Source organism: Brienomyrus brachyistius, chromosome 21, assembly GCF_023856365.1.
Source record: "Brienomyrus brachyistius isolate T26 chromosome 21, BBRACH_0.4, whole genome shotgun sequence".
Lineage (NCBI taxonomy): Eukaryota > Metazoa > Chordata > Actinopteri > Osteoglossiformes > Mormyridae > Brienomyrus > Brienomyrus brachyistius.
Window position 1 is genome coordinate 7,976,535 of NC_064553.1, and position 19,523 is coordinate 7,996,057.

General features: G+C 40.8%; 1 protein-coding gene across 3 annotated transcripts in view; it reads right to left on the bottom strand.

The window, feature by feature from the left end:
• The window catches only part of LOC125716238 (regulator of G-protein signaling 4-like), a 327,463-nt gene extending 321,830 nt beyond the window's left edge, over positions 1 to 5,633 (bottom strand). The window contains exons 1-5 of one of the 3 annotated variants that reach the window (XR_007384284.1): positions 5,534 to 5,596; positions 4,911 to 5,018; positions 4,558 to 4,619; positions 3,248 to 3,414; positions 1,872 to 2,971 (exon numbers count right to left, since the gene is read on the bottom strand). Coding sequence is in view for 1 of the 3 variants with exons in the window: in XM_048988356.1 (XP_048844313.1) it covers positions 2,732 to 2,971; positions 3,248 to 3,414; positions 4,558 to 4,619; positions 4,911 to 5,018; positions 5,534 to 5,577 (621 nt within the window). In the remaining 2 variants the exon portion in view is untranslated. Of the gene's footprint in view, positions 1 to 1,785; positions 2,972 to 3,247; positions 3,415 to 4,557; positions 4,620 to 4,910; positions 5,019 to 5,533 lie in introns of those variants that run through there. The other 2 variants (XR_007384285.1, XM_048988356.1) reach the window with 2 other exon arrangements.
• Positions 5,634 to 19,523: the final 13,890 nt, after the last annotated feature.

Sequence of the window (19,523 nt, forward strand, 5' to 3'; positions counted from 1 at the left end):
CCATAAATCTCGGTGAAACGTTTCGTTACAGTTTTCCTTACAAGGAATTAAAAGGGTAGCTTAATAAATAAAATGTCAGGAAAAACGAATAGTCCGCATCAGTAGCTTATTCTGTAAGGTCACACGTCTGCATATCTGTTATCATTTATTTCATTCCTGGAAACTAAACTTTGACTCTGAGCGTCTGAACACACCATCCATTTGCCATTTTACAGATGGATTTCCTGTCTACATTATTAATTGCGATCATAATATGGTGAGTTTGGTTAATAAACTCATTTCTCACAGTAGGACTGTGAGCACCGGATGACATAAGTTGTTAGTTGCTTGTACTGAGCCCAGATGCGAAATTAATCCCAAACTAGAAGACGCTGTTCTGACACTGAGATTTAAATATGGAAGGCAAATACTAGCAGACGCTGTTTCTGTGGCAAACGGCTCTTAAATTAAGCCTTTAAACCTTTAAAAACTTTAAAGTCCTTTCTACATGGACTAATGGCTGCTGAATTCCTGTAATGACACATGAAATAATGCAGCTCGGGTCTTTAACTGACGCTCTAAAAATAGCCACTTTTTAAGCTTTCTGGCTGTTCTCAAAGGTAGACAGAGATGGGTATCTGCTATGCACGTAAGCCAGACATCCTGCAAATGCGAGGCCTTTGTGTCCTCTGTGATTTAAGCCTCTTAGCCAATGCAGAGATGAAAGGCATGAGTTGGTTGAGATGTGATTAGGCATGAAACTTTAGCCAGTCTACATATGTGTATTTCTGGCTGGGTAAATTGTGGTGCAGTTTGGGGTGGGCCTAAAGCTGACCTACTGTACACCTCACCCACAGTCTTCGCCCCCTTCTGGTGTCTGTCTTATTAGTGTTATAACACCTCAATCCTTTCAACCAATGAGCGGAAAGTTTACGTACTTATGTGCTACAAAACAAATTTGGCCTTGTTTATCGTCTCTCCTCCCTCTCTCCCTCTCTACGATGTTTCTTACTTGGGCACGACACCCAAGTCCAGCTCCAGAGTAGCAAACATACAAAAGCAAGCTGCCATTAAAGCCGGCTCTCACATCTCTCGCCGAAGTGCAGCACATCCCAGCAGGACTTCTGGGTCCAGTAAGAACCAAAGAGACTAAGTGTGAAACACATGATGTGATTCCTTTAGACGTTCCATTTAATGGGAGCTGCACCAGCGTATGTGTTGTGTTTCCTGTAAACCTTATATGGGTCAGGTAAATTAGGGAGGTAAATATTTGTAAATGTTGAGAGGAAAGTTGGCTCTTAAACAGGGAAGCATCCTGTCTACTGAATAACAACCTTTAAAAATTATAAATTATAATATTTATATGAAGGATGTGTGATTTCAGATTAGTTTCACTCTCCCTGACCCTGTACTGCAGTGATTCCCAATCTGGTCCTCCGTGACCCACAGCTGCTCCACATTTTTGCTCCCTGGGAGGTAGCAAAATCATGGACTATCCATGGGTGCCCAAGGACCAGATTGTGAAACACTGCTGTACTGGATAAGCAGCTATACAAGATGAATGAATGAATGACTTCAGTGGAAAGGAATGTGAAAAGCAAAATGCATTGCAAGACGAACTAAACATAGCTGTGAAACTTTATTCAGCTCACCTTCAGGTAAAGTACTTACACTACATATAGTTTGCTAAAGTTGTCAGTACAGCTGATAATGCAAATAGGGTTACAGTGAAATTACAGTCAAACAGCTCGTGATACAAGACGGCAATTAGCAAATAAGAAATGAATAGAAGTAGGAGCGAAGTCATTGTGTTTTCAGAGTGTTTATAGTCTCTAGATGTTACAAATATTACATAAAGTTACTCATGGTTAACAGTACATTGCCTAGCCTACGGTGATGAATTACTGAAATACAAGAATACAATATGGATTTCCTAAGCTTTTAAGATTTTTTAAACCGATTATTTCCCTAAGACATAAAATCAATGCTAAATGAAATTGGTCCCTAACAGTAAATACATTTTCCTTATTATATTTCAAGCATCTTTGTTTACATACATTGCAAATAAAAATCAGGAGAAGTGTCTCATAATAAGCTAAATTCTTCAACTTTGGTTTGTGCTTTAAGCAGCGTTGGAAAGTTCAGGTCCATAAAGTACAAATCCAGACCAAGGTTTTGTTTCACCCAACCAGCTGAGTTGCTCTGTGACTGTGAGTCTTTATGCTCAACTGCTTGGTTGAAACAAAACCTTGGTCTGGATCTGTACTTTATGGACCTGAACTTTCCACCTCCTTTCCAAGTTGTTTTATTGAGTCAATGAGGCCAATTTATCGTTTATTAGGTTTTCAGCTCTCACAGTATATTCATATTATAAATTTACATTTAGGTTTTCAGTTCCCCCTCACAAATAAAAGTTAACTTTGCTCAGTCTGAACTTTCTTAAAATAGCTTCCACTTTTTGTTTTTCTAAAAAACTTGTGTACCTGTCATTAGCGCTAAGCTTCTCAAAATAATTTACTCTTTCAGTTCTTTTGTTGCATTTTTTACACCCCAGTACCTTTCCTGCAACCTTATCCCATGACAATATATGAAGGGTCCATCCATCACACAGCACACGGAGACTTAATGTCCCTAAACCAGTTTACTTGGAATGGAAATCACCTCAAAACCCGGCATGGCTGACAATCAAATCATACGACCAGGTAGCTTAGTGTCCTGAAGATCTTTCAAGAATAAATACATTCAATGCCCATTAATCCACGATGGCGGCCAAATCCGGGGAATTCCTCCTTCCTCTTTTCATTATACCACAGATATTCCTCTTCTCGGGTTGTTGCAAGATATCTAAGAAGAGTTTGGATTTTATGAAACGTCTATAGGAGTCCTTCTCCATCAGCAGGAAGATCTTCCTCTGTGCCTCTTCAAAGTTAGTTGGGTTGATGTTCTCAAGGTTCCTTCTGGTCTCTTCCTTCGTAGTGGAATCGAGGTTGACCTGAGAATGTGACAGAATTTACATTTAGTCAGTTTTGGGGATTGTTAGCACTGTACATGGGATTTGTAATTATGGAAGCCAATTTCAAATGATGTTGTGTACAAGGGTGCTGCTAGAGATTTTGCCTCCATGAAAGCATATTATTTTGGGTCCCCAATGCACACCAATCCAGTTTTAGGCCCCCTGTTACTCAGGGAAATATCCCTTGGAATAGCCCTGACTCCCCCCCCCCCCCCCCCCCGACCTTTGACCTTTACAGCGCCCCTGATTCTGTACCTCTTTGGGAGATTCCACCTCTACATACATATCAAATATCTCTCTGGCTTTGCTGGAAAGCTTCTCCGGTGGTGTGTTTGTCTTGTAGTCCTCACAGGCCACCCAGAATTCAAGGTTCTCCTGGCTGAATTCGGTCCTCAGGAACGTTTCAAAGGTCATCACACCAACTGTAGAGGAAAATGCCAGATTAGATTTAAAGTTCTGGACATCCAATTTTGTGGCTGGTACAAAAGAATAATGCTAAATGTAAAACAAGGCGTGGTGACAAAGTAATGGTGCAAGAAAGTCTCATGTGAATCATTTTCACACATTTTCACACAAAGGATGAACCAGGCTGATCAGGATTAACTTTATTGGAAATGGATGGATGGATGGATGGATGGATGGATGGATGGATGGATGGATGGATGGATGGATGGATGGACAGATACATTCATCTTTACAGAAAATTCTAAATACATTTTGGACCTGAACTGGATGTTTTTAAGGCATATCGGGTCAGAAAGCTGTTGTGTTAGGCTTATTGGCTTATTATTTCAGCACAGAATCAAGCTAATCTGCAGTCCGTCATATTTAGTTTGGACAGAGAGCAAACGGTAAGAGTGAGGAAGTCCGGGAAGGGGTGGGGGTGGGGGGTCGGATTCTCAGGAGGTCAGTGCACCCGAGCAGCGTCCCCTCACACAGCGGCCACTTGAACGAAAGCCAAGGAAAGCCTAGGGGGCAGGCCCCTCAAACCACCAGAGGCTCACTCGGGGGGGGGGGACCCGAGTCTGCGGACACGTAGGGCACGTCCGGGACATGAGAACGCGGCGCGCAGCTGACCCCACGGGGGCTCGGTCCGAAAAAAAAAACAACTAAAAAAAACACATAAGCATACGGCATGGAGTCCATTACAAAGTGACCCTGTGGGAGGACTCGTCATTCTTGTCTATTCTGAGCGCATTGGGGGCAATATTCACTGTAACAACAGGGGTCCTTAACTCCCCCTTTAGCTCAGTATTTCACAACCACTGTAAGCAAAGTCTTAGCATTTCCTGATCTGCCATGGACCCTCAAGCTAGTAGATCCTGGGGAGGATGAGCGAGTGTCTATAGAGAGCAGATCTAAAGTAGAAAAGTGCAGCATAATGTCTGATGTTCTCACAGGGGATCGCACTCCCAAGAAAGCTCAGTTAGAGGACATGCGTGTCTCCTGTAAAGTCTTAATTGTTTCACTGAAGACACCTGATCTCTGAAGTCAATAATCACTCTCAATACCCAGCCTCACTCTGACCTTGCACCCAGAATCGCCCTCAACTCTTTATTGCTCACCTTCGTGGCTGACCAAGCTCTCCAACGATTCGCCCCATTTCTTCACTTCTTCTGGATCAACTCTGTTAAGAGAAGAAATTTACGTAACTTTATTTATTTAGTGTAATTCTTTTGACTTGTGTGTGTCCTTACATTGTTGCATTGCACACAAGCGACACAAATGAAAATCTCAATGTCAATTGTGTTTTTCTTTTTGTGCCGGTTATATAAAAGATCAGACAAGTTCTGGTAAAAGCACACACTCATAAGAAAAATCTTTTAATGGTTTGTTCCGAGAGAGAAATTTCAGAGAATACAGAATTTATCCTCTTTCACTTTGATTTCTATTGATTGAGCTATGAAGTCTAGTTGACCTGTTCGCTGCTGTAGCGTTTTCATTGCTGTCTTTCGCCGCGCTTTGACGTTGCTGAATCTCCGGCTTCTGAAGTAGAAATCCGATTTTGTGCTTGATGTCCTTTGCACTGGAACAGAAAAGTCGGCTCAAGGCAAACTGTCCATCAATTGCGCTTCATGTGTCATTTTGGTGACAGCGGGAAAAAGTTATTGACTCTTTCTTCAATCTGACAGGAATCTCCTTTTGAATCTTTAAATCACCATTTAAATAGTGACAGTATTTTGCCATATAATCTGATCGTTAGTATAAGCAATTATTATGATGATATATAAATCAAAACATCTGCATGAAGGATTGCTTTAAAGATATAATACAATGACGGGGCGTGTTACAAAGCATCACACATGAAAATAAAGTTATTCATAGCTACATCACGCATTATTATTCTGCAGTATTTCTAATAAAACATAGACCAAAATCTGTCTAAAATTTGTCACTATATTTCTCTTTGCAAATAACATTATTTCACCATTTAAGTTTATGTACTTTTTTTTTATTTCTATAAGCTTGGCTAACTTAATGTATACCTGATTCATGCACATCCTTTTTGGCAGCGGAGCAAGTAAGATAAACTTTTCATACCTCCTTAGACATGTTGCAGGTAAGGCTGCGAGTCCCTTGCACATTCTGCCTGCTTAGGTGTTAGTATCCCACACAGGAAATGCTTTGAATGCGGTCTGCTTGGCTGTGTTAACGTTAGTCATTGCCTCTCTCTCCTCTCCCACCAGGGGCAGCTAGAGCGAGCAGATTAGCCAATCAGGGACGATACACCGCAAACGTCCTTAAGCAGCAAAAAACAATAGGAGCCGGCGGAAATCTTCATATTATATTAATATATTTATGAGGTTTCTTGCATTTATAGTAGTTATTATAGAATGAAACAAGGCGAAGGTGTAGAACAAACCAAGTACTCGTAAAATATACTTATGAAGGAACAAAGCAATCTTAGAAATTATTCTACATCGATCAACAATTGATCGATGATGCAATGAAAGGTTACGAAGGTCATTTACATTGCACAACACAATGATACAATTGGTATCCCTCCCTATTTTAACATACCGTTACATATTAGGCAATGTTAGATATTTAGCTATATTGCAGTCCTGGATGCTAGATATTGTGATGCTGGCAGTAGGATAGCGGACAAAGGCCACTGAGCAGCGCAGAATGCAGCTGAGGTGGAGATGTTTCTATGGTGCCGAAATGTTCTTCCACAGCTTCTACCAATTCCGGAAGACATGTTTGAAGTTAAGGAAAGTAACTCATACCCCCATAAACAATATCATAAACAATGACAGTAGTGATCCTTTCTTCCTGAAAGACACCTTTCCCTATAGCAGTGGTCCTCAATCCTATTCCCAGCGGAACCACACCCCCCCCCCCCCCCCCCCCATCACCACCACCAGAATGTTGTCATTACAACCCTCAATAGGATAATAATTAATGTGGCAGGTTGAAAATAGTGTGGGTAGGAATGAATAAAATTCTGCCAGGGGTGGCGGGGGGGGGGGGGGGGGGGGGGGTCATACTGCAAACAGATAACACAGATGATAGATAATAAAGATAATACCTCAAGACCATAATGTATTTCTAATGTAATTATTCAATCGTCACAACAATGAACGTGCTGTTGAGAAGCCTGAAGGATCAGACAGACAACACAATGTTCTCCAGGAATTAAATGGTCTATATGATTACTAGGACTCAGTATTAACTTCATGGCAGCTAATAAGAATCACAATGTGCTTCTACTGCTATTAAGACGTACATGAAGGGCCACTGAAAGTTCTGTGACTCTTGAAAACATTCTGATCCTGGAATTAGATAGTATAAAGTACAGAGACCATGGGGGTTTCTTTTCTTGCCAATCTATGGTTGTCTGGAAGACCCAGAAGACAGTTTTAAATGCTTCCCCTGGTAGGAGATTCATCAGTTATGCCCTGTGCTCCAATGAACCTGCAAATTAAAGCTGCCAGAAAAAAAGTATTTTTTGTGAAATAGGCAAATGAAACTCCTTTGTAGCATCCCCTTTCCTGGATGTTCACAAATTCAGCATGCAGCCCTCAGTGGATCCCTTTTCCATCTCATCGCCTTTGAGAGGCAGAACTTCTCATGAGACACTTTAAGTTTCCACAGTCTGTCACCAGGGCAAACTGCCGAAGGGGCATCGATAATTACGCCTCGGTAAAAGTAATTAAAAAGTCACAGTCAAGGAAACAACGTTTGTTCATGAAGTAACATCTAGTTTAGAACAAAGTTTAGTTTATATACACAACAAGAATGCCTACAAGCATATTTTCAGTCTCTGCTGTTTGGTTTGGCAGGTGCGATCAGTATAATCAGATTAACAAAATCATATGAACAAACAAAGTTAGAGTTTGACCCATATGGGGAGAATGATCCCAGCCCTAGATGTAGTAATAACACTACTGGCGATATACCAACTTTGCCCTCCAACTTGAGAAAACAAACTCCTTCAGGTTATTATCGCCATGATAAGATATAATGATTTTTTCAAAATGAGTCCCAGCCTTGAAAACATATCTGGAACCGGAAAATTTTGCATCCGATAATACATTTATTGATCTCACCACAGGAACACTGGAGCTTAATGCTGTAACTGAAGTAGAAAAATCAGGTTTGTTGGCTTGAAATACAATATACGAGCCTGAATCTCAACATAGCTACACTTCAGTAAAAACGAGATAAGCAAATCAGTATTGCACTGCGATAAGCTAATGCTTAAACGCCATCGAGATAAAAACCTTAAGCCCTTATCCTTCTCAGCGGTTGATCAGACTGGGATTGCGCCCTAAGGTAGCTGGTCTCTGCAGACTGAGGCATGAGAGTCAGTGAGAGGGGCAACGAATGCGACAGCTGTTCCCCGAAGCTGGAGCCTTAGTGGTCGATAAACAGGTTAGGAGGAAACGGAGGCGGGGGGGGCCATGGCTTTTACGTGGGTATAAATGCAGCCAGATGTCGCTTCAGGATCAGAAAGCACAGTGCCAGTCGACTCCACTGCATGGGATGCAATTGTCCATGACAGAGCAGCTCTACAAACAAAAACACCAGCAGCATTTAGAAGGCAGCTACTTTATGGAGTTTATACATCCCTCCGTCTTCTAAACACTTGTCCAGTACTTGGTAACAGGGAGGCCCAAAGCTTATCGCAGCACCGGGGAACACCCTAATAGCCCAGCCGTTCCATGGCAGGGCACACACACATATACACACTACGGGCAATTTAGAAACGCCAATTAGCTTGACTGTACTGTAAGTGATTGGCCTGCAGGAGAAGGACTAACCACTGGAAAGCCAGGCAGACATGACAAACGTGCAGACTCCGTGCACACGGAGCAGATGGCTACGAGCTAATAGCGTATATTTCCATTTACATTTAACATATTTAGCTGGCTCTTTTGTGCAAAGCAATGTGTACGTGAGACAAAGATTCAAGAGATTTATTTGTCATTTGTAGAGGTACAGACAGTATGACTACATGGCGCTATTTGTGCAAAGCTCTTAGTGTCAGCAGCAAAGAGGAAAAAGTAACGGCCAAGAGAGATAATAAGGGCACAAGATAAGTACTAAGAAGACGTTATAAATGGCACAAAACAAAGTAAAAAAAAAAACACAAAAAACAGATTTTCAAGGAGTGGGCTAGGTGAAAGGGCAGCTAGGCTGAGCTTCCAATGAAAGCCCAGGTATAAGTGTGAGCAGTACTGGAGCAGGAGCTTACAAATAAAGGCTCGATGGTTACGTAGGTGGTCTACACGGGTGGTCTTCGCAGGTGGTCTATATAGGTGGTCTACGCCATTATAAGCATTTATACTTTTGTGTAGGGTTGTCATCCGTCCCTTATAATACTGGATCATCCCGTATTGGAAGAACTGCTGCATCCCATATAATACGGGACAAATTACATTTCTGGGGAGGTGTGTGCCACCCCTACGCATCCCAGCAGTTTAGATGCTATGCAGAAGTAAAAAGCAGCCCCAAAGCAAGAATTTAATAAGACTATTCAAGGACCAGAAGAACAAAATAATAACATTCAGGGAGTGTGAAGAGGTAGCAGGCTAGTACAGGAATTCATGGGTTACTTAGATGGGTTTCGAGATGAGAAGGTGGGCAGGGAGTCTGATGAGTAGAGTTCAGCATGTATAGAATATATTATGTGTGTATGTGGGTTATGTATATATTACATTGTGGGGACCAGATGTCCTGGTCCCCATAAAGGAAATCCCTATTTTATAAAAATCAGTGACTGCTATGAAAAAACTAAAAATGCAAAAAACTCTTGTATCTTGCTTGGTTACTTATGGTTATGGTTAGGGCAGGGTGGGGGTTAAGGTTGTCATACTGTAGTTAGCGTTAGCATTTTTCCCATAGAAGTGAATGAGCGGGCCCCATAATGGATAGGTATACCCTACATGTGCGTGTTTGTGTGTGCACGTGTGTGTGTGTGTGTGTGTGTGTGTGTGTGTGTGTGTGTGTGTGTGTGTGTGTGTTGGTTTTCATAGATCACGTTAGGGATCCAAAATGTCCCCAAAGTGTGGTAAAGCCTGACACTTCCTTATTTTTGGGGACATTTGCCCTCAATGAGCTGTGATAGCCCTCAATTTTATAAAAATCTGTGAATGCAATCAAAAAAGTAAAAAGTCAAAAGTGTTGTATTTTGGTTTGTTGCTTACGGTTAAGGTTAGGGCTGGGTAGGGGTTAAGGGTGTCGTGATTGGGATGAAATGTGATTTACCCCTTTTTCATTTAAAATAAAATATGGAAACTAAAACAGTTCAATGTCGCGAGGATGAATTGCAGAAAGCGATGCCTGAGATGACCGTAAAGTGGGAAGGTGTTACGGAATGAGGAACAGCTGTACTCCGGAGGTCTACGCTACGTGTCTATGTACTCGCCTCTTCTCATCTGGACCATGATGAGAGAGGTTCGCTTGGGCTGACAGGACAGATGAAAATCAAATGCTCCACTGTTCCAGTGAGAGGCTTACATCAGCGTGAAAGTCGGGCCCCTTAAATAAGGTGTTTTTCTGCTTCTCCTTTGAACTGCAGCCCAAAACAAATACACACATGCACACGCACTCAAGGGCAGGTCGTTAGAAAAATTTCATCCTGAATATGGGGCTGTTTAAGAGCTGGACCTCGGCTCACGTAGACTGCGCGAGTAATTCACCGAAATGACCGATTGCTTTCAAGACTTTGTCAGAAACGTCCGCTGCTGGCACAGTTTAAGATTCCATGAGTGTGGAAAGTACAGGGCCCTGCTGTCCACAGAGCCGCTGTCAGCAGAAAGGTATTCCTAAATAATTCCATGAGGTGCATATGCGTGCTCCACCTGCACGCACAAGGATACACTCAACTCATTGTACGCCTAGTTCCATTACGATCGAAACGGCCTTCTTTCCAGATGCACTGTAAATAGCAGCCCTCCATTACCTGTGTGCCCTCCTACAGCCAGGCTCAAGGTCCCTGAAACTGGCTTTGGCCTTAAACATCTCATTAATGTGTTTATTACCAACAAAACATCCATTTATTCAGGAGTTGCTCCAACATGCATAAATATTTCGTATTGATTAAGTGCACCTCCGTAACACATTTATAATGCATTTATAGAACATTCATAAGCAACATGAAGGATACCTTAACATCCTAACATTCCTTAACAACTTTAATATACATTAATTACAAACATTATGCAATTATGCAATTATAATGTTTGTTACTGATGTATATTATAGCTGCAATGTGTTGTTCATTGAAAATATTATGAATGCAATGCTTTAAGATATGTTAAGGTATATGGAAACACTTTACCATTTAAGCCACTATAGATACCTTCATAATGCAATACAAAGTATCCTTAATGCTTATACCAACCATTATAATGCATTATAAAGGTATCTATAATGCATTATAGACGAGAGCTTCATAAAGCATTCATAATGCATAATACACACAGCTATAATGTTCATAAATATTTATAGCCATGTTTATAATTCTTTATGAATGAATTATTATTTATTATGAATATATTTATAAATTACTAAAAACATGGCCTTAAGTAAAGTGTCATCAGGTACCTGCTGCTTATTAATGTTCTGTAAATGCATTATAAACGCAATATGAAGATGCACTTAATATAAATTGTGATCAAATGTTCTCCCTTGAAATGCCTGAAGCAGGAAGTGACCTCGAGAGTGTTTATGTTGAATCATCCTCCCGACTTATACACTTTGGTTATTTTCGGAAGCTGCTCTCGGGCAAGCAAAGTATAACACGCCTGTGAGGATTTCAAGTGCAGAATATTTTTCACGAAACGCCACCTCTGCTCTGTGTCAAAGCTGACCGTGAAACTTTTGCATTTACCTGGAAACCTAAAAGCCATGAATCACACAAGGTTTTTCGCTTTCACAGAAAGAGAACAATCTGTTCACATTCAATAATTAGATTCTCCAGTTAATTACATGCATAAATCACTTTTCCCCAAAACCTTGTAATTACAACTAAGATGATTTTCCACCTGAATGTGCTTATTAGATTTATGTATTTTTTTGTATTGCATTTTTTAGGTTTAAACGAAACGTGAAAAGTTATGCAGATGGAGTTTACAAAAGACCAAGCAAATTGGATGTGGGAAATAATCTATGCAGTGTGCATATTGTCTGTTTTCAATAAACAGAAGGAAAAATGTTCATTTCACCCATAAACAACCAGCTGCTGGCTTAATTCATTAATCTTGTCATTCTCCAACCAAACTGCAGTAAAGTCAATACAATTAATAATAGCTGGTCTGAGTTTGTACTGCCACTGACAGCAGCTGGTGTTCCGGGATGTTATGGGTGACTGTGAGAAGCTCGCAGGACGAATGGAGTTAGGATGGAGATCAACACCATGCAAAACCATGAAGGAGACTCAGGGATGCGGAAGGAAGCGTCGGTTCACTGTAGGTTTTGTGCCATTTTAGGGATAATAGGGTTTTCGTTTTCTTAAGAATGATAATAAAATTAAGAGCTTCTCAAAAACGAAAGGAGCCAGAGAAGCAAACGTGAGAGAAGAAGGATCGAAGCAGTTGCCGTTAAACGCAAACAAAAGAAATGCATCATAAACACAGATTAAATGAAGTATTTTATAACGAAGATGTATAACAGGGGCCTCCATCCGTATTTACAGTGAGAGCCACTTCTACAAAGAAAGTAATCCAAGGAGCCACTTGGTACACCATTCGATACACCCCATGGCTGGCGACTGTAAAACTTGTCGACACTGGGGGGGGTTTGGCAACAGTAAAATTCATCCATTCTCTAATACTACTTGTTGGTTCTCTTTAGGGTACTAGTAGCTCGCAACGACCATTATGCAGGAAACAAATACCAGATGAAACTAATCGGCATAACAAAACACAGACACCCGACTGTCCCCCAACGTGGATGTAAGCCATTCCCCACAGTTATAATCCTACCGTCCAGCCGAATTATCTACGGGTATTGGAAACAAATTCATCGTCTGTTTTGTGTATTTATAACTGATTAGTCGGTACCACTTTAGAATAATACTTCCCTTATAAAGGGTTTATGAATGGTTTATAATCAGGTTATCAATTACGCTATAACACTTTGTACATCACTAGTAGACAATTATAAGCAAGTTGTAATGGAGTTATTTTTTTAAAGGGTTATTGCCATTTTTAAGTGACAAAAAGAAGCCTTATTAATGTAAGGTGGTACTGAGTAGTCCATCTTAAAAACAGTACCCTCTCTACGAATGTTAGCGTTCCTTTTCCTGGGCTAAGAGCCCAGTAAATGCAGCTTAGAAAAAAATGATATAACGTCTTTGGTTGTGAAGGAGTGGCAGGTCAGGTCAAGCGTAAATAAAAAAGGGGGAGTTTTTCTCATATAGTTCGAGAAATGAAATATTGATTTACATTTATTTAGTTATTTGCTTTTGGATAAGCAAGAAAAAAAAAGGAAGAAAAGACTCACACCATGATCAACCGGACACATGCTGTGGTGAACAGAAGTGTGGCGAGGGGGCAGTTTGCCCGGGTACCACTAGGGGTGTCTTGCTGCTATGTTACAAGAGATGCATGTAACATGAAGGAAAGTTTGTCCATCAATCAAATCGTTGACCGGCTTGGCCAGTGCAGCATCATGAGGTATGTGTGTTACTGACCCACGCGGCAGGCTTGCAGATGTATGATATTCTGTCTGCAAAGCTTCTTCTTTAATGCGAATCGTTCGAAAGTGAGCAGACAGAATTATGTATGTCTTTGACCTTTGGTGACGTAGCTCTTCGTGTTTAAAAGGCACATTCCCGGAAATGATGTTGATTTTACGGTAATGCTGCAGTTTGAAAGGCAAACTGCGTAGGAGTTGTGGGAAAGCGTGTCGGTCTTTCGACAAGCATCGACGGATCTCCGCCGCACGGCCTTCTCCATCTCCTCATGTCACCAGAAATAAAAACGTTGCTGACATTTGCACTCCACCTTAAGTCTGGCCCCAGCTCCCACTGAATCTGCATTTGCTGGCCCGTATGTCCCAGTTACAGGCCTGGGACTAGTGGGAGCTGCAGCAGCTGAGGCGGGCTGGTGGGGTTTATTAAATGGTGCCTCCTACGTGCCGGGCTGCACGGCGCGTGGACTCCAGGGCCGCCGCTCACTCTGGGGACGCGGCGTGATGAAGGCAGAGCTTTGGATGCTCAGCTCTGCACCCCCGCTCTCGCTGTCGTGCTCAAGGGTCATTAATTACAGGCTGAGGTTGCTGAGTAGTGACAGGGGACCCGGGAGAAAGTGGCGGGTTATTAATTACGACTCCGGTTAATCCCTGCTGGGGTGGCGACTGACTGCCTGAAGTAGTCCTCCCCTCCCTGGGTACCTAAGCCTCATTCCTCCCATCAGAGCCGGAAGGCCTGCTCACGTTAAATTAGGCCTAATTCCTTCCAGGCGATGTTCAGTTTAAAAGTGCTTAAATTGAATGAAAAACATTGTAATAACACTGTAAATGTTGTAATGTTACAATTAAAATGATATTATTATTATTATTATTATTATTATGTTCAGTTTAAAAATGCTTACATTGAATGAAAAACATTGCAATTACATTATAAAAGCTGTAATTTTATTATTAAAATTATATTAGTATTATTATGATTGAGACATAATGTTCAAATATGCCTAGAATCTGTATTATAAAGCCATCATTCAACTGTTCAAGTATATTTAATTGTATGAAAACATTCATTTTTTTCTGCAGTTGTTACCCCACTGCTGATTTTCCCCAACTGGACATATATTCTATGGTGTTCAGCTATAGGCAGCAAAAAGGCTCAACGTAAAGCTTGTTTACATGAGGCCTGAATCCAGTGGCACCATTAGAGATTTTGGGCCCCAAGAAAGCATATAATATTGGGCCCCCAACTCAAGCCAATCCAACTATGTTCCAATTTCTTTTAGGTTCCAGTCACTCAGGGGCCCTTGGAATTGTCCTAACTCCCCCCCCCCCCTCCCCCCCGACCTTTACAGCGCCCCTGCCTGAATCTGAGTAGCACCTCACCTCGCTCGAGAGCCCTGCTTAAATACCCACCTCTCTGATCTGCAATCAGATCTGATGGCTTAAATAGGGGCTGGCAGGAGATGGGGGGGGGGTCGCGGGCCCCTGGCGAATTCCATCAGGAAGCTGCTTCCCACATGTCGAAGGAAGATTCGCCCCCAAATGCCAATTTCAAAGACTTTCTGAGCTTTTGCAAAAAAATACCTCAACGTTCAAAATTCTTGCAAATAAACAAGCAAAACATGCTGCCGTAGTGCCACAGGAAGGAAAGAACATTCCAGATACACAGCCTGGTAAAAATACCAAAAATACTCTGGTGTTTATTTGTACAAACACTGGGATGAAGGATTAGCAAAATTCAATAGATCTTTATTGTCAGCCGATACAAGAACACAACTGTAGGTGGCGATAATCACTAAGGCGACTATCCTCTGACTAAGGGTGGAGGACATGGGAGGTGGAGTGGTTTTGACGAGCGGACCGCTGTCGGCGTCATATGAAGGGTAACTTGCTGATTAACAGAAAATATGACAAACAATCATGGGTTACAGAAACATTGACATGCGGTAACCAAGGACTCATGGGTTGACGTTGGGGCGGGCACTGAGCTGATGCCTAAGGAAGGGGAACCAATCAGAAATGAGATGGTCGACCGGGGGTTAACCAATGAAATGTAATTTCCTGATTAATCATGATATGATTATATAGCTATAACGAGAGTTGGGTAAATCATATGGAGAGAGACGCCGATCTTGTAATGCTGTAGTCTCTTTCTGTGATCGAACATAAAAAAAGAAAACTGAAGACGCGCTGGGGTGATTTTTTATATTCTCCCATCAGGGGCTTTTTGGAGTTTGGGTACTTTCAACTTTCAAAGATATTCGCAACAAGATGGCAGGAGGCACCTGCAGAAGACCACTCGCCGCTCGCTGTGGCAGTCTGCGTGGCACGGCCGACTCCGCAGGGAGCCAGACTGCCCAGCCGTGGGACTTCCGGGAAACATATTACATAAACATTATTACATAAACAGTGTTCAAAATCATGGCAGCAGCCAGACAAAAAGACAGACAACACAGAGAATATGTGTTTTGTTTGTTTTGGGTTTCAGATGTCTCACCAGAAAACGAAATCGAGACTATAAATCGTCAAAGGGCAATTACCGTAGCTGCAGTTATTTATATTATTATGTTTTGAGTACAAGTTCTTTCACTCCAAATGAGGCAACATAATCATTTATTAATGGGCATCCTGTGTTCACCAACAACCCTTCTGAGGCAAGAGTTAACCGTTACCATTGTCTGAATAATATACCTACACAATAATGGAGTTGGATAGTCCTTCTCTCTAAAATAAAAACATTCGCTATATTCCTTAAAAAATACCATCTGATAAATCACACCAAAGCTGTCCAGATTACCCCAAGCCCTTCAAGCATACATATGCTCACACGCTGAGATAACTGCATAAAGACAATTAACAGTATTTAATGTGATCTTTTTCGGTTGAACAAGACGTAAAAGTGACTTTTGCTTCCTTTGATGCAATTAATTACTGCAGGAAGATAAATTGAAGATAATCCAGTCAGTCCAGCCACACATAAGCTTATGAATCCACTTCCTGCTCTGACGAATGACAACCCTTCACCTCAAGGGATACATACAGTCTGATAGCTGAAATATCAGGAAAAATAATGAATAGTTGAAATTTTTCTAAGCCCTGACAAGGAATAAAAGGTTTGAAATCATTCTGCAGGGACATTGTACCATCAAGGAGACCCTTAATTCTTCATGCTCATCAGGAGGAGGATGGCAGTGATGACAGAGCTGCTTCTTCACTTAATTCTCTGTAATTAGACTGCGGTGAGTAGTGGAGAAGTATACGTGACCTTTTTCTTCTCGTCGGGCTACACTGAACCGGATGGCAGCGAGCCAAACTTAACAAATCAACACCATCGATCTCATTAGTATATCAGAATCAAGGACATGGGGTACTATGCCACGTTAGATGGCAATACGGTTTACTTTGATGTTAACGGCGAAACTGCCGGCTTATACGCTATATAGTTCACCCTTAACAGCCTGATTACCCTGTTTACTCTTGGTTCATTAAGAGCAGTGCTGATTTTCAGTTTAATTACTTACATATTAAACCGTTTTTTGTGTAGTGAGGAAGGCATTTAATAAAACGTTTTTGAAAATGATGAAAGTAAAGAAAGTGGAAATCGATCGGTTTCCTTGGCAGCTTCATAAAACATGCATGAGGTTGATTTTTATGAGGCTTTAGTGACATCTTGTGGCAGGTATTAAATATTACAACTAAGTCTGAGGCGTAAATTTTTACCTTTAAACTGGTCCACTACATTTTATCTGTAAAACTAAAATGTCTCTAAATCCCTGAGGTGAGAACTGATCTTTGATGCAGATTGTATCAGTATTCAGTATTTATTAGTATAGTTGAAGGTTAACACCAGGAAACAATTCTTGAATTAAACTGTTGTTGTTTTATTTTCCAGAAGTACAGCACTTTATATCGTCTCACTCAATTTAATGTTTTTAAGTTTTTTTGCATACAGATATGTGTGAAATTGTTTTATTTAGCAATGAAATGAAATCACGGGATGAAAAGTGGGAAGTCAAAAGTTTATGTCATTAATAAGTGTCCCTTTAACACGAACAGTATGGGGACAAGCACTGCAGATGGTCTTGTAGACATGCCTTACATCAACAGTTTCAATGTTGAGTTAACAGTAATAAATCTAATTCTGTGTGCATATGTCACGTGGTTTTGTGTAAACTTCTCGGAATTTTGTTTCCATATAAATCCAGGAATCCAAGGATAAACTTTCGAACATCCAAAGTCATGCCAGTTCTGATGTCGTTTGCATCACACTGGGATTATAAAAAGTGATCTCGTAAATCATCTTGAAAGGAAACCAAAGTACCGCCAAAAGGCTTTTTTTCCATAAAATAAAACTAAAAATGACAAGTGCATGTATGTGTATATTCAAAGGAGCAAAAGAGACTCCAACTCACGTATGAACTGTGGTTGATATAAACTTGTTTCTCAGTATTTCACGGTAAAAGACACAAATCTATGCATTTTTGTGGCTAGAAATATATATGTTTTAACCTGTGTACAGAAATGAATAGGACATGTACAAAAATTAAAAGTGTTGTATCACAATAATTAAAGTACAATAAGCCTATAAAACTACATAATCGACATAGTAGTGTTTTTGTTCAAATGCAATTAAAAATAATTCGTATTCTCTTGAGTCAACAAGTGTGTTGTTTGCATGTTCTTTCCATGTCATGGAAACACGTTAACGTGAATTGGCATTGCCAGATCGCTGATGGGTGTGATGGTGTGTGAGTGAATGGTGTTGGAATCCCATCCAGGGTTATTCCCTGCCTTGCACCCGTATCTTCCAGGATAGGCTCCAGAACTCTGCATCCCTGCACAGAACAATAAGGTATAGAAAATGGATGGATGGATTGATCTAGGTTTAAAAGAAGGCAAAAATGATCAGACCACATTTAATCATGTAACAAGCCCTAAAACATACCTTAGAGCAGTGTTTCAGTACAGCCCCAGGCCCACATTTTTACCCTAATAATACCACTGGAGTCATATACCGCACATTAAAGCTAAGCTATTGCTATGCTTTTAGTTCATAAGTATGAGGTACATGTGATTCAAGGTTCAGTATTTATTGTTGTCACATGCATGCATGTAGTGGTAATGTAGCAGGGTAATTATATTGCTGCGACACCAGACTGTGCAATAAACAGGATACATGAAAAAAAATGAAAAACAACCCAACAAAATAAGTGCTAAATATATAAAATGTATAGAAAAAGTAAAGACGAAAATTATGAGAAAATATCTGAGAAGAAATATTCACAGTGAATTTTATTGAGTGTTGGGGGTAGAAGAGCATCCTGGGCGCCCCCATCCCAGCCATAAGGCTCTGGAGATGCCATCCTCGGTTGGTATTTTAAATGAAACATGTCAGGTTAAGTACCCTGAGCAAAGTCACATTAGCGGGGGGCCCTTGTGGGACTTAAATTGCCTCAGTCCATGGAAGTTCTCATTAATAATAGGGGATCATTATGAAATTCTCTAAATACACCGACGCATCTCAAACACACTTGAGCAACGTCAAATACATCTTTACCGTAGATAAACACATGGGATCTCCATCCACATCATTGTACAACGTCTGCTTCCAAACATGTAAACTAATAAGCTTCATCAGACGGAAGACCATTCACAGAAAGTGACTCATCACTATGGACTCAAAATACATTGGTTACTGTATTATAAACTGTACGTATGAACACACACACACACAAAGGAATTTGTTATTTAGCTATCCACCATTTATTTTTTATAAAAGGGATTTTATAAAAGGCATTGGGAGTGTAAGCATGAAAAAATATGTGTGGTCTGGCGTTTTCATTGATATTTCATCTTTCATTTTCGTCTTTGTGCTTGTTTTTCAATTATGGAAATATATACGTAAGTGTGTATATGTGTGTGTGGGGGGCTATATATATATACAGTATTACACTGTGAGGACCAAATGTCCCCACAATGTGATAAAAACCTGTTATTTTTGACATTGTGGGGACCTTTTATTTTATCTGCACATGGTCAAGCTTTATGTGTGTGTGTGTGTGTGTGTGTGTGTGTGTGTGTGCGTGACAGTTACAATAAAAAAACTAACAAATGTGCCAAAAAAATCATATATTGTTTGGTTAGTTATGGTTAAGGTTAGGGCTGGGTAGTTGTTAAAGTTGTTATAGTTGGGATTACGATTTTCCCACAGAAATGAGTGAACCGTCCTTACGGCCCATTGCGCCACTAGGTGACACGCTCAGCCTCCCCAACTACGAAATTGGCATGAATGAGGAAAGTGAAACCCCTCCGCCCTCATTTAGTTCGATGATGTAACTCTGCGCCAATGGGAACGGAGGCGAGCAGCAGAGCGAACCAATCAGAAAGGGCT